This window comes from Talpa occidentalis, unplaced genomic scaffold (assembly GCF_014898055.3).
Source record: "Talpa occidentalis isolate TD23 unplaced genomic scaffold, MPIMG_talOcc4v2.1 talOcc4.17, whole genome shotgun sequence".
Classification (NCBI taxonomy): Eukaryota; Metazoa; Chordata; class Mammalia; order Eulipotyphla; family Talpidae; genus Talpa; species Talpa occidentalis.
Window position 1 is genome coordinate 22,026,090 of NW_023601754.1, and position 12,071 is coordinate 22,038,160.

Genomic DNA, 12,071 nt, shown 5'->3' on the forward strand with positions numbered 1-12,071 from the left:
AGAGAAAAAGTTGGGGGAGAGGAGGAGGGAGAAAATAGGGAGGAGGGAGAGAAAAAGGGAAGCAGGGAGGGAGAAGAGGAGAGAGCAAGCCGGACGGAGACCTATTTGCCAATCGATGAATTGCTGGAGCCCGAGTTTGGACTTGAAGATCTGTAAAGTCAAATCCCTCGCGTGACAAGGGATCGGCTTCGCCTCCTGGCTCTGAGCCTCAGTTTCCTTCTCCGTCACGCCAGAAATTCACGCGTTTATCCGTCACACGAAAGCCCTGTGCCCTCACCAAAGAAGGCCACCCAGGCGCCTCCGGATCCGTCGCTTTGCCCACAACAAACATGGCGATCGCACGTGACGTCAACTTCTGGCGCCCCGCCCTTCCAGGGGGGCGGTGAGTAGCAACGACGGCGACGAGTAGGCGCATGCGCGGCGGCGGGGCCCGGCCCGCGGCGGCGGCGGCGCGAGCACCGAGGGGTTCTCAGCCCGCAGTTGCCAAGCTGCGGCGGCCGCGGCGGGATGGTGTAACGGGCCTGCGGGCGGGCGGCGGGGCGGCGCGGGTCGGGGCAGGGCGGCCGGAAGGGCCGGCGACGCGTGACGGGCCTGACGGGCGCGGGTGGCGGCCGCACGCTGAGGGGGCGTCGCCGCCTTCGGCCCCCGGCGCCGCCGCGGGAGGCCGCGCCCGCCATGGCGGCCCTGGCGGTGCTGGACGAGTTCACGGCGCCCGCCGAGAAGGCGGCGCTGCTGGAGCGGAACCGGGGCCGCATCGAAGGCCTGTTCGGTGTGAACCTGGCGGTGCTGGGCGCGCTCGGCGCCGAGGAGCCGCTGCCCGCCCGCATCTGGCTGCAGCTCCACGGGGCGCAGGAGGCGGTGCACAGCGCCAAGGTGAGTCCGGCCGCCGCCCCCGCGCGCCTGCCCTCCCCGGCCCGCGCCCGGCGCTCGGTTGTGGTCCTGGGGCGCCCCCCGCTCCCTCCTTCCTGCCCTGGGAGCGGGCCGAGAGCGCAGCCTCGGGAGCCACTGGACCTGCGTTCTCGGCGGGCGAGCCATGTGACCTTGGCTAGCGGTTCGCTCTGCGGCGCCTCAGTTTCCCCGTTTGTAAAGTGGCGCTGACGAAAGCACCCAGGTCGGCGTGCTGTGGTGAAGGTTCGCGTGGGGGATGTGATGGGTGCCAGGCGCGGGGCCCGGGGGCTGGCCGGGAGTGTGCGCGCAGCGAGGGTTGCCTGTTGTCGTGCCCCCTGCACCCCCGAGATGGTGCGCGGGGCCAGACGCCTGGCCGGGCGCGCAGCCTCCTCGCCCACCCCCTCAGCCGCGTTTCTCTCCCCAGGTCTCGGCTGCAGGCGTTCTCAACCTTTTGGGGATGTCCGTCCCCTTCGAAAATGTGATCAAGCCGTAATAGTAAAATAGTGAGGGGCTGTCATGGAGATAGGGGGTTTAGGAATAGTGTTGAAAATGGCATCATTGCTTGTGTTGACGTGAACAACTAAAACTGTTGGTGGCCATATACCATCGGATGTTGTTATACTCAATACGTCAGAAGGATTGTCAAATGGAGTCCTACAATCCAATGAGATCGATTTCATTATCCTCTTTCTCCTCTCTCCCTCCCTCTCCCTCCCTCCCTTCCTCCCTCCCTCCCTCTCCCTCTCTGTCTCTTTATCTCTCTCTCTTTGTCTCTGTCTCTCTGTCTCTCTCTCAACAGCTGGGGAAACTGAAACTGAAAAAAGGTGATGCGCTTTCTGTCTAAATCAGCATTTCAGGCTTACACCCATTCTACACCTTCAACTACTCTCCTGCCCCAAGCCAAAAAGGCAGCAATTGAGGTACCCCCCCCCCAATCTAAGTTTCACCTTGAGTTGGTGGGTGTGGGGTGGGAGAGGAGCCAGGCTTCAAACACAGGAAACTTGTTTCCAGAGCCCAAATTCTTGATACCTGCCTCGGGAATGATGAACGTTCTTGGAGTTCAACTTTGGGAGGGTGCATATTTGGCATCCTACTTCAGATATTTCTGTGCCCTTGAATCTGATTCGCCTGAATTCCTAACTTTCTTAGATAACAAAGAAGCCTGGATGCTTGCTCTTCACTTATTTAGAGGCGATTGGACACTTAACTGTATGTTTTTTCCTCCACACCTTAAATTAAAATAGTGTAGTTGTTGAATCAAATTTACTTTCCTGCTCTTAATTTTTAAAATCAGCTGTCTGATTTTGGACAACTTCTTCTGGGGCTCCTTCTTTTTTTCCTCCCCAGCTAGGCAATTTCTTCCCACTCACCAGGGCTAAAAAGCTTGTTGTGACAGTGACTAAGTCCTGTTATTTCTTCAGAAAGTCTCTTAGATGCATTCATTCCTCTCCATTATCTTCGTTGCTATTAAGACCTTCATTCTTGGTGTGTGTCCGTCCCTTCATTACCTGCACTGTACTCCTTCCTCCTCTTATTAGACTAATCCTCCCCTCAAAAAGTTGTTCTGCTCTTAGACCTACTGGGCTTCCTGTTGGCCTACCTCAGACTAAACTAAATCATGAGTTCTGTGATTTACAAAATGTTGATTAGTTCAACCCCACCTTATTTTCCCAATTCTGTTTCTTAGTATCTCTCAGCTTAAACCTTTGCTGTCATCTTTAACTAATCTCACTGAACCTTGCTGTGTGCTCTGTCTGCTCCCTGTTCAGCTTTCCTCTAGTCTCATTCCAAGCATGAAAGTTCTCCCTTTGCAATACAGAACGTCACTGCTCATTCTGCCAGACCCTCCCAGCTCCACTTCTCTTGCCAGTGCCTGCTGCAGAGTTTAGCATAAGCTACTTGGAAAAGGTGTGGCTTACAGTATCTTGGTGGTATGTGTCACCTGCCCATTGATCTGTGTGATATGTGTTACTCATAATCCAACCCTCCCACCTCTAAGAGATCTAAGAGATCCTTCTCACCTCCCCACCCCCCTTGAGACTCATCGGTAGAAGTGATACACACTTAAGGTCTCTTTAAGTTCTTGTTAATTCATTTTGGAGTTTGTTTTATATTTTTTTGAGGAAAAGAAAACTATTAAGAACAGGAATGCAGACTTTAACATCTACAGTTTTAAGTTAAGCTGTAAAGGCGGGAAGGGAAGGTTTGGGAGAAGGAAAGTTTAAAGAGTTTTTCAGTAACTGGTAGAATCTGACTAGAATAAGATGAGTTCAGCTCTTCTAAGTCCCATTTAGTAGTTTATTTTGGTTTCCTCCTATAAAAATGTTTCACCGCCCTTTAGCAAATGCTAGAGTAAGGAGAATGTACAGAGTTTGTTAAATCTCCATTGGCTAGAAAGAGATGAGATGGGGCTGCTTGGTAGACAGTGATAATGTCCTGTGGTTAAAAAAAGGTCACACGCTCTGTAAGAGTGGTCTGCAAGTTTGTCAAAGGGAACATTTGTTGAAAGCAGCAGCACGTAAGTTGGACTTTGAAAAGCTAGGAGAAGAGTTCCAGGTGGAGGTCGTCGTGAAAAAAAGAACTGAAGCTAGAAAACATGAAGTAACTTAGTGGGAAGTGTCACAGTCCCTTGTGAGAGATGATTCCTCCAGGGACCCAAATGCCTTATAAGAAAAAGTCAGTGAGGAATTTTGAGAAGGGAAGGGTTTGTTTGAAGCTCTTCATGGAGGCCGGAAGACCCAACTGTAGCAGGGACTTTGTATCATGTTAGAACTGGACGTGGTGGAGTGACCAGGTTTTTACTGGGACTTGGCAGCTGAGCAGATGCAGGAATGATGGAGAGGTTTTAAGCCCTGCTGGCAGAAAGGGTGGTGGGTATATCGCACGTGCTATTGGTTGATAGGGCCAGGTAGCCTACATTTAAAGAAAACTTGTCAGGAAGTAAACTAGTTGTTGCTTCTTGACCTCAAGAATGCCAGGCCTAGTAGAGGAGACAGATTGGGAAACAATAGGGTATGATACATTTAGTATTTTTTTGAAGTATGTGTACAGTGTGCAGATGTTTAAAAAAAAAAACAGGTGAACATGACTTTAAAGATTATACTGCTTTTACTCAAGCTTTATGAATGAACAACATCCCATCCAGTAGGTAGGAAGGAGCCATAAGGAGCTATGCACACTGAAGACTTTCATGGGCAGAGGGATCTGAGACAAGAAAGTTTAGTTAGTAAACAGTGGTTGTGGCAAGGTTACTTTCCTCTAGGGGATTATAGAAGTCTTTCAGGCCAGTGCTGATGAGGTTATTCCCAAATGACTGGTTTTTGGTTCCATTTCTGGAACAGCGGAAACTAACTTTCAGTTTGGTGATGTGGGGCTTAGCATAAGTGATTCCATTTGGGGGCCTGCTTCTTTTTAACACAATAATACAGGAATGGAAGGGTTGCCCACTGGCAACCACTGGGTGCTAGTGGATGAATAAGAGATTCCCAGAGGAAAGCACATTTGCAGAATCAGAGGGATATGAAATCATACCATTTTATTACAGACTCCTCACGTGTAGGAAGGGAATGGAGGAAATGGACAGAGGTAGAAAGTGGCCTGGTCACAGAGCCCTTGAGGCCTATTGAAGAACATGGATTTACCAGGAAGGCAAGCAGTGGGCAGTTATGGAAGGGGTATAACAACTTGAGTGATGCCGTCAGATTTACGTGTCTAAGAAGTGCCTCCATTGTCGGCATTTACACCTCCAGACTTGAGCTACTCAGAGTGGCTCATTGCTGGTTTGTAAAGATAGAAGTAAAGAAATTGGGGGTGAGTGTTTAGCAGCTGTTACCATGATGTGACATTACTTCAGGGCTAGAGAGGCAATGTCTGAAAATGCAAGGGAAGCCAGAAGAAGGCACTGTGTACTATCTGTAGCCTGGAGAAACCCACAGCATAGCAGAGGAGACAAACTTGGAAACTGTATCTCACTATATACTTAACTATCAGAGTTGGTGCAAGGTGTTACAAATGTAACCAGGATGGGACTGGGCCACTGGTGGATGACTTAAGGAAACAAGGGGGTTGAGGGTTGAATTTCAGAGAGGAAGGGGTGATACTGAATATATGTTGCCTTATACACACAGAGAAAAAAGGTACAAAGCAGGGGTGATATTCTTGGAGTCTGGCAGTGGTGGGAAAGAAAGAGATTAAAAAGATCTCGCCCTGGGGAGTGAGGAGAATTAGGAGGCTTCCTTTGGATCAAAAAACCACGAATTCAAAATGCTCCCTGGGACCAGGTAGGCAGACTGCACAGGGAATGGCTGGTTGGTAGGGGAGGAGCTGGTGGACTACCGGCCTGTGCCATCTCAGGACAATGCCTGTGCCCAGCCAGACAGTCCAGTGATGTCTGACCTTCTCATCCACAAGAAACCAGTCGCCTGGGCTTCATAATGTAAAATCTGTCTTTTTTAAAAAAACAGGCAACTAATTTATGTTTTAACAAACGTGTGCTGTGAATTATATCTTAATAATTTTCCATTAATGTATTCTTTAAAATATATATGTTCAAAAAAACAAATAAAAAGCTACCAAGGATGCACAACAAAACTTGTCAGATTGAGGTTCTGAATTGCCTGTTCAGGACCTCTGCTTCCATAGTAAGAGACAGGATGAGTGGAGATGCCAATTTCTCAGTTTGGAGAAGGCAGTGAAAAACCTCGGTGGCTTACAGTACTGTCTGAGTAAAATAAGATGCCAGTTCATTTAGGGGAGGGATGAGAACTTGAAGATGGGGATGTGCATGGACTGTTGGAAATACACTGGAAAAGATAACCAAAAAAAAAAAAAAAAAAAAAAACAGCAAAAAACTATTGAACTAAAAAGGGCCAGGGAAGGTGTTAATTTATCACGATCCAGAAATTCTCTAGCAGGTGATGATTTCCCCCCAGAATGGAGATTGGTGGAGCCAACACACAAGGACTGAGGGAACTAAGCTGCCCTTGAGCACGGTAAAGTGAGACCCAGGAAATGGCTAGTACAAACAAAATATACACAAAACTGACTTTCTGTTTTCAGGGAACTAACATCCTGGAGGGGTTTTGACTGGGGAGGCGGCAGATGAAAGCAGAAGGGGCTTACTGAACTGTGAGAAAAGTGAAGGGACGAGACCTCAGTAGACTCTGGCAATCCTGCAGACAGAGGACAAGTTCACTAACATTTGGAGAATTCTAGAGTTTGTGAGAAAAGATTTGCAGAAATCATAATGTTGGGTATAGAGGAATCCTGAGGATGACTCTGAGAATGACTCTGAGGACTAAAGGGTCACAGCGGTGGGAGGGTAAAGTGGAAGTATTTCTTTCAACTTAGGGAAGTGAGAAGATAGACAAGATGAAAGTGTGAGGCATCTGGAGATGATGCACTGCTGAGGCCACCAAGGTCACCATAGGAAATTGGGTGCTGCAGTTAGTTGTGAGCCAGGAGCTTGTCTCGGGAGGTTAACCAATGAAAGAGCAGAAACTGGCATGGCTGCTTGTTATACACTTTCTTCTTTCGGGTGAGGAATTTGGGAGCCCCAGCTGTTCATCAGTTGTCGTTTTATTCAGGCATCATCTCACAGCAGTGAGCAACCGCCATGAGGCACAGCCAGTCACCTCCAGGAACACCAGACTGAAGGGCTTATAGGGAAGTTAATTGGAGGACTAATGAATCCTCCATATTGAAATTATAGTACACCAGAGAAAACGCTACTGTAGGCTAACATCCAGTCCATTTTTCATTTGTGATCTATTACCGCACTGACTTCAGAGGGGTAAGATAAAGCCTGTGTTGTTTCATTTCCTTTTGTCAGACCCCAGTATACCATGTTTCGTGAATGAGCTCTTGGACAGTAGATTGCTTGTGAAGGAAATCATTCGTCAATGTAATACTAGGTAGTGACATGGAGTTTTTGTTTTGATTTTACCAGAAAGGAGGTTGGTGGCCTTCCTGCATTTCCTAGAATTTTTAACTCATTATGGTTATGAACATCTTCTTAAGAAACAATGGTTCAGTCTTTTCTCATTGTTGATATTTTTTGGGGGTATACCAGAATGTTGAAATAAGGGGTAATTGACACGGATGATGCTGGGGTCAGATTGCCCACAGCTTAGTTTTGCTTCCCTGTCTGTCTCCAGCCAGTGCGGTTGTGTTTTAATGAAATCAAGCACACCATCTTGTTCTGTGGCATTTTACTAAATTAATTATTTAAAGTTAGCAGTCATGCATTTCAAAAACAAAGTGGGGGGAATCTTTACAGTATAAAAAAGTTACGTCATACGGTAACAACATAGGAAAGTCCTTTTGTTCAAGGAAACAATTACTTATTTTAATTGTTACTCTTTTAAGAGGTTCTTTTCGACTTGGAGGCTTTGTTCAGTCTTAGCGCTGACCAAATTAGTAATTTTATATTAGTTGATGAATAAAGCTGTGTGAATTTACATGTGAATTTTCTATATGAGTTGGTTGTGATTTTGGCATATTTTGGTAGAAACTCCTTATCTGCTAATCTGCTCCCTATGTACTAATCACTTACATCTTTATCAATTCTTTAAAAAAAATTTTTTTAATCGTGTTTATTATACTACAATACTTGTGTTTTAGGATATCAGCCCACAGCTCTACAGATGTATGTTATCACACCACACCCACCACCAGAGCACCAATTTCTCTTCCACTATAGTCCCTACTTTGCTGCCATTCCCACCCCCTCACCCTGCCCCCTCCCACAGCCTTAGTTCTGCAGTCAGATATCAAGTGTTTATTTTTGCATGGTCCTTTACTTTGTTTCTTTATATTCCACATGAGTAAAATCATCTGGTACTTGTCTTCCTCCTAATTCTCTTCCAGTTCCATCTGTGTTATTGCAAAGGGTAAGAGTTCATTTTTTTATTGCTGAATAGTATTCCATTGTTTTGTTGTACACACACAGACACACACACACACACACACACGCATACACAGAGCGTATCTTTATCCACTCATCTGTTGTTTGTTCCTATAGCTTGGCTGTTTAAATAGTGCTGTAGTGAACATAGGAGTGCATATATCCCTTCAAATTAGTGTTTTTGTATTCTTTGAGTAAATAACTAGGAGGAGGGTTGCTGGATGGTAAATGTATTTTTAATGTTTTGAGAACTCACCATAATGTTTTCCTTAGAGACTGGACTAGTCTACATCCCCACCAAAGCATACCGTGGTGCCTTTTCCTCCACCCCCTTGCCAATACTTGTTTCCAGTCTTTTTCCGGCCATTCTCTCTGGTTTGGGGTGGTAGCTCATTGTGGTTTTGATTTACCATTTTGTCTGTGTCCATCTTGAACCAACACGGTTAATTCACAGTGTTATTATTATTTTTTAAATGAAAATAATGAAGTTATTGCTTTGGTGTAATCTAATGAGGCATCAGTTAGGTAATGGATTTGGCTGCAGTAACAGAAGCCTGTACAAAACGGGAGTTTCGTTTTCTTTCTGAAGAAGGCTAAAGAAACAACAGTCCAGGACTCAGTAGTGGTTGGGGTTGTTGGAGTGAAAGTCTGCAGTTCTCTCAGCCTTCTCTTCATAGTCACAAGAGAACTTAGAGCTCCAGCTCTGATTTGGAAAGGAGGAAAAGGGGGAATAACTCATTAATGAGGCATGAGCTGGGTAGGAAAAGTAGTTCGGGAGCATTAGAGGAAATAAATGTAATGTTAAGGAATTTTGAAGTAAGATTGCTAGTTTGGGTATAAAACTGGTTCATGTCCTGCAAGGTAATGAAACTGTAGTGTTTGGGTTTATCTTTTGTTTTAGACAAAAAACATCTGTGTACTGGACAAAAAATCTGCAAATAACTGTAATTTTCACAGATACTGGCACTTAATATATGTTAATATAAACAGTATGTCAAACAAAAAGCACCATACCTTAGAACATACACTGGCAAACTTTTTCTATAAAGAGCCAGGTAATAAATACTTTAAACTTTGTGGATCGCACAAGGTCGTTTTCTCAGAATTTTTTTCATAATCCTTTAAAATGTGAATACTGTTCTTTCCTAGGGTTTGTATGAAAATACTCTGAAGACTGAATTAGCACTGTCCAGAAATAGTCATTGCCACAGATGGCTGTTTAACTTAAATAAAATAGAATGAAATTAAATACTCAGCTCCATGATTACAAATGCTCAATGCCCTGGTGTAACTAGTGACTACTGATGTGAACAGTGTAAATAATAGACCGTTTCTGTCACTGAAGAACGTTCTTTTGGACAGATAATAAATAATTGTTGGTTTGGCCTTCTGATCAGTTCTCCAGTATGACATTGAAAGAATGTATAGCCATTCCTTTACTTCCAAAGTTTCTGTAATTTTTGTTAATTGTGACCCTTTTTGATCATCTCCAAGGATCACTGTTGATCATATACATGCATACAGATGAGCCTCATTGTATTTGGAGGTACTTTAACTAGTAAGACTGGAGAATTAGTCTCTCTGGAAATTTCATAAGGAACTTTAGGTTGCATTTTCAATAACTAATTGGTTTATTGATTTTATTTTTAATTATCTTTTTTTTTTTTTACTTTTCTGGGCTTTTTTATTTTTTTATTTTATTTTTTAAGATTTATTTATTTATACAAGCATTGGGTACAGTCAGAAGCACTGGAGGGTGAGAGAATTCACCAGAGCGGGGAACAGAACAGGCAGACTGACGAAATACACTGCTGAGGGGAGCAGCAGGCGGCAGGAGAGGTCTGCTGCGCCATGTGGGACCCTCACCCGGAGGCCAGGAATCGAACTGGCGCTGCAGAGGCTGCGGGCAGCTTTGCAACCCAGCGCTCAACCACTGCACCACCCCGGGGAGGTCCTTACTTTTCTGTTTTTAAGCTAGGAAATCTCCAAAACAAAAAAATCAAGAAAATCATCTTTACATATTTCACCTGTAGTATTTATACTTGTCGATGTTTCTGCCTCTCCTCAGGGTTCCCAAAATCTGATAAAATTTCCAACCTGACAGAAAGTGACTTGATATATCATTTAAGTCTGGGGACCCTCAAGGCCGCAGACCAGGCACCAAACTAGTACCCTAGTCTTTGTTCCTATGTGAACTACAGATCTTGATTTGTCATGGTGACTTTGCCATGCCTTCTTAAATGAGATTTGTTCTTAAATATGAAGTTACAGTTATGGCCTGTATTGCACTATGAATTTGTTTAATTTTATAAAGGGAGGATGGATTCTTAATGAACCATGACTCTGTCATGAAGAGTAAAGAGACTCAATAAAAGTAGATCCACTTTCCCTTTCAATTTGATACAGCTTAATGTTGTTAATATTCTTAATAATATTCTTAATATTGTTAAAATTCTATTTAATAGAATATACTCCAGAGGAATTAATCAGTTTTAGAATTCTCATTTTAAGGTGACTGATTGCCCATGGACCTTTGGGAAACCCCCAAATGGTTTAGGTGTAAAAGACTTTCAGAAGTATACTACTCAGAAATAGAGAACAGATTACCGATAAATGCAGTAACATGGGTGAATCTCAAAAAAATGTGTTGAGTGAAAGAAGCTTTACACAGAAGAGCATAATCTGTATGAGACTGTGTATGTGATGAATTAGACTAGGAAACTTAACTGTGTAATTATGGTGAAAAGAAAATCAGAATAGTTAAAACAGTTGGAAAAAGACATATAGAGACTGGGTTATCCAATGATACTAAGGAAATTGTTGTTGATTTTGTTGGATGCAGCATCACATTGTGGTTACATAAGAAAGAAAATATGTCTCTGTGTGTTTATGCTTGGTGTCTCTCTCACTTGGGAATTTACCATGTATCCAAAGAGTATCCATTTATCAGCCATTTACTGTTAGTACTACCAAGGTCTTAAAGTTAAGTAAAAATATTGGAAATTGTGTTTCAGCTGACAACTCTGAGCAACATAGAACTTCTGATAGCAAAAAAATTGTCAGCATTATATTTCAACTTGATTTACTTTAATTTTGTATTTTTCATAATCATAAATACTGTTTATGATTCATATTAGTTTATCTGACCAGTAATCCCACAAGATTTGGGAAATTCAGATTACTGTTTTTGTGAAAAAACATCTTATGTATGTGTTGTACTCTATACTGATAAATTCAGGTTAAGAATTTTTAAACAGAATTTAGTATTAAGTGGTCATATTTGTCTAAGGATTATTTTTGTTATATGAATTTGGATTCTGAAAAATGCTTTTGAAATCAGTTTCTGTAGTTTGGGTTTTGTGGTTTTTTGTTCTTACCAGGCTATCACATTATAGATTTATATAAAAGCTTATTATTTGCTGCAAACCAGTTAGAACAGAGATTAGTTGTAAAACTTTATGCACATGGTCTCTGGCTTAACAATTTTGATTACAAAATTGATAGTGCAGAAGTGCCGCGTACCTGGTGGGACCAATGTACTGTGTGATTCCTTTGGGATGCTGGCTGTCGGCTGCGAAGTGCAGCTCCCAGTAAGCACCGTGATCATGAGAGTAGACAGCCTTCTGCCTGTTACTTCCACCCCCCCTTTTTTTTTTAAAAGATTTATTTATTCATGCATGCATGCATAGAAGAACTGGGGTGTAGGCCAGAGGTGGAGTCGGGGTGAGAGGATTCACCACAGACAGAGTGGGGAGCAGAACAGGTGAATCTACTGAAACACACTGCTGAGGGGAGCAGCGGGTGAGACAGGAGAAGTCTGCTGCACCACGTGGGTTAGCTCCCTGGCCGGGAATCCAACTCAGGCCCAGGCCACAGTAGTGGTAGCACTGAGACTTATCCCCTAGGCCACCAGGGAGGTCCCTTCCTGTTGTTCTTGAGTTGCATCAGAAGAAAGAGAAATTAATGACCTTATCACTGAAACATCCCCAGTTTTTTAATTCAATACCTGAAACATTCTTCAGGCCCAGGTATTTTCAGCTGTGTACATTAATGGAGAGAACCCAGACACTACAGTACAGTATTCAATAAATTACATGCGACATTCAGCATTTAATGAACTGCATGCTAGTGTAAACATTAAACCCATTTTTAAATGACAGTATTTTCAACTTCGAAAGGATTCATTGGAAATTTGGAAGCGAAGGAAGTTTGTAATCTAATTTATTCACACTCCTGGAAGTAGAAGTATATTACATATTCATATCATACAAAATACCAG

General features: G+C 43.6%; 1 protein-coding gene across 2 annotated transcripts in view; it reads left to right on the forward strand.

Annotated features, from left to right (window-relative positions):
• The first annotated feature begins 427 nt into the window (after positions 1-427).
• Positions 428-12,071, forward strand: part of N4BP1 (NEDD4 binding protein 1) — a 43,227-nt gene continuing 31,583 nt past the window's right edge. The window contains exon 1 of one of the 2 annotated variants that reach the window (XM_037516299.1): positions 428-873. In XM_037516299.1, the coding sequence (XP_037372196.1) occupies positions 676-873 (198 nt within the window). In that variant the 5' untranslated portion in view covers positions 428-675. Of the gene's footprint in view, positions 874-1,622; positions 1,809-12,071 lie in introns of those variants that run through there. The other variant, XM_054697049.1, reaches the window with a different exon arrangement.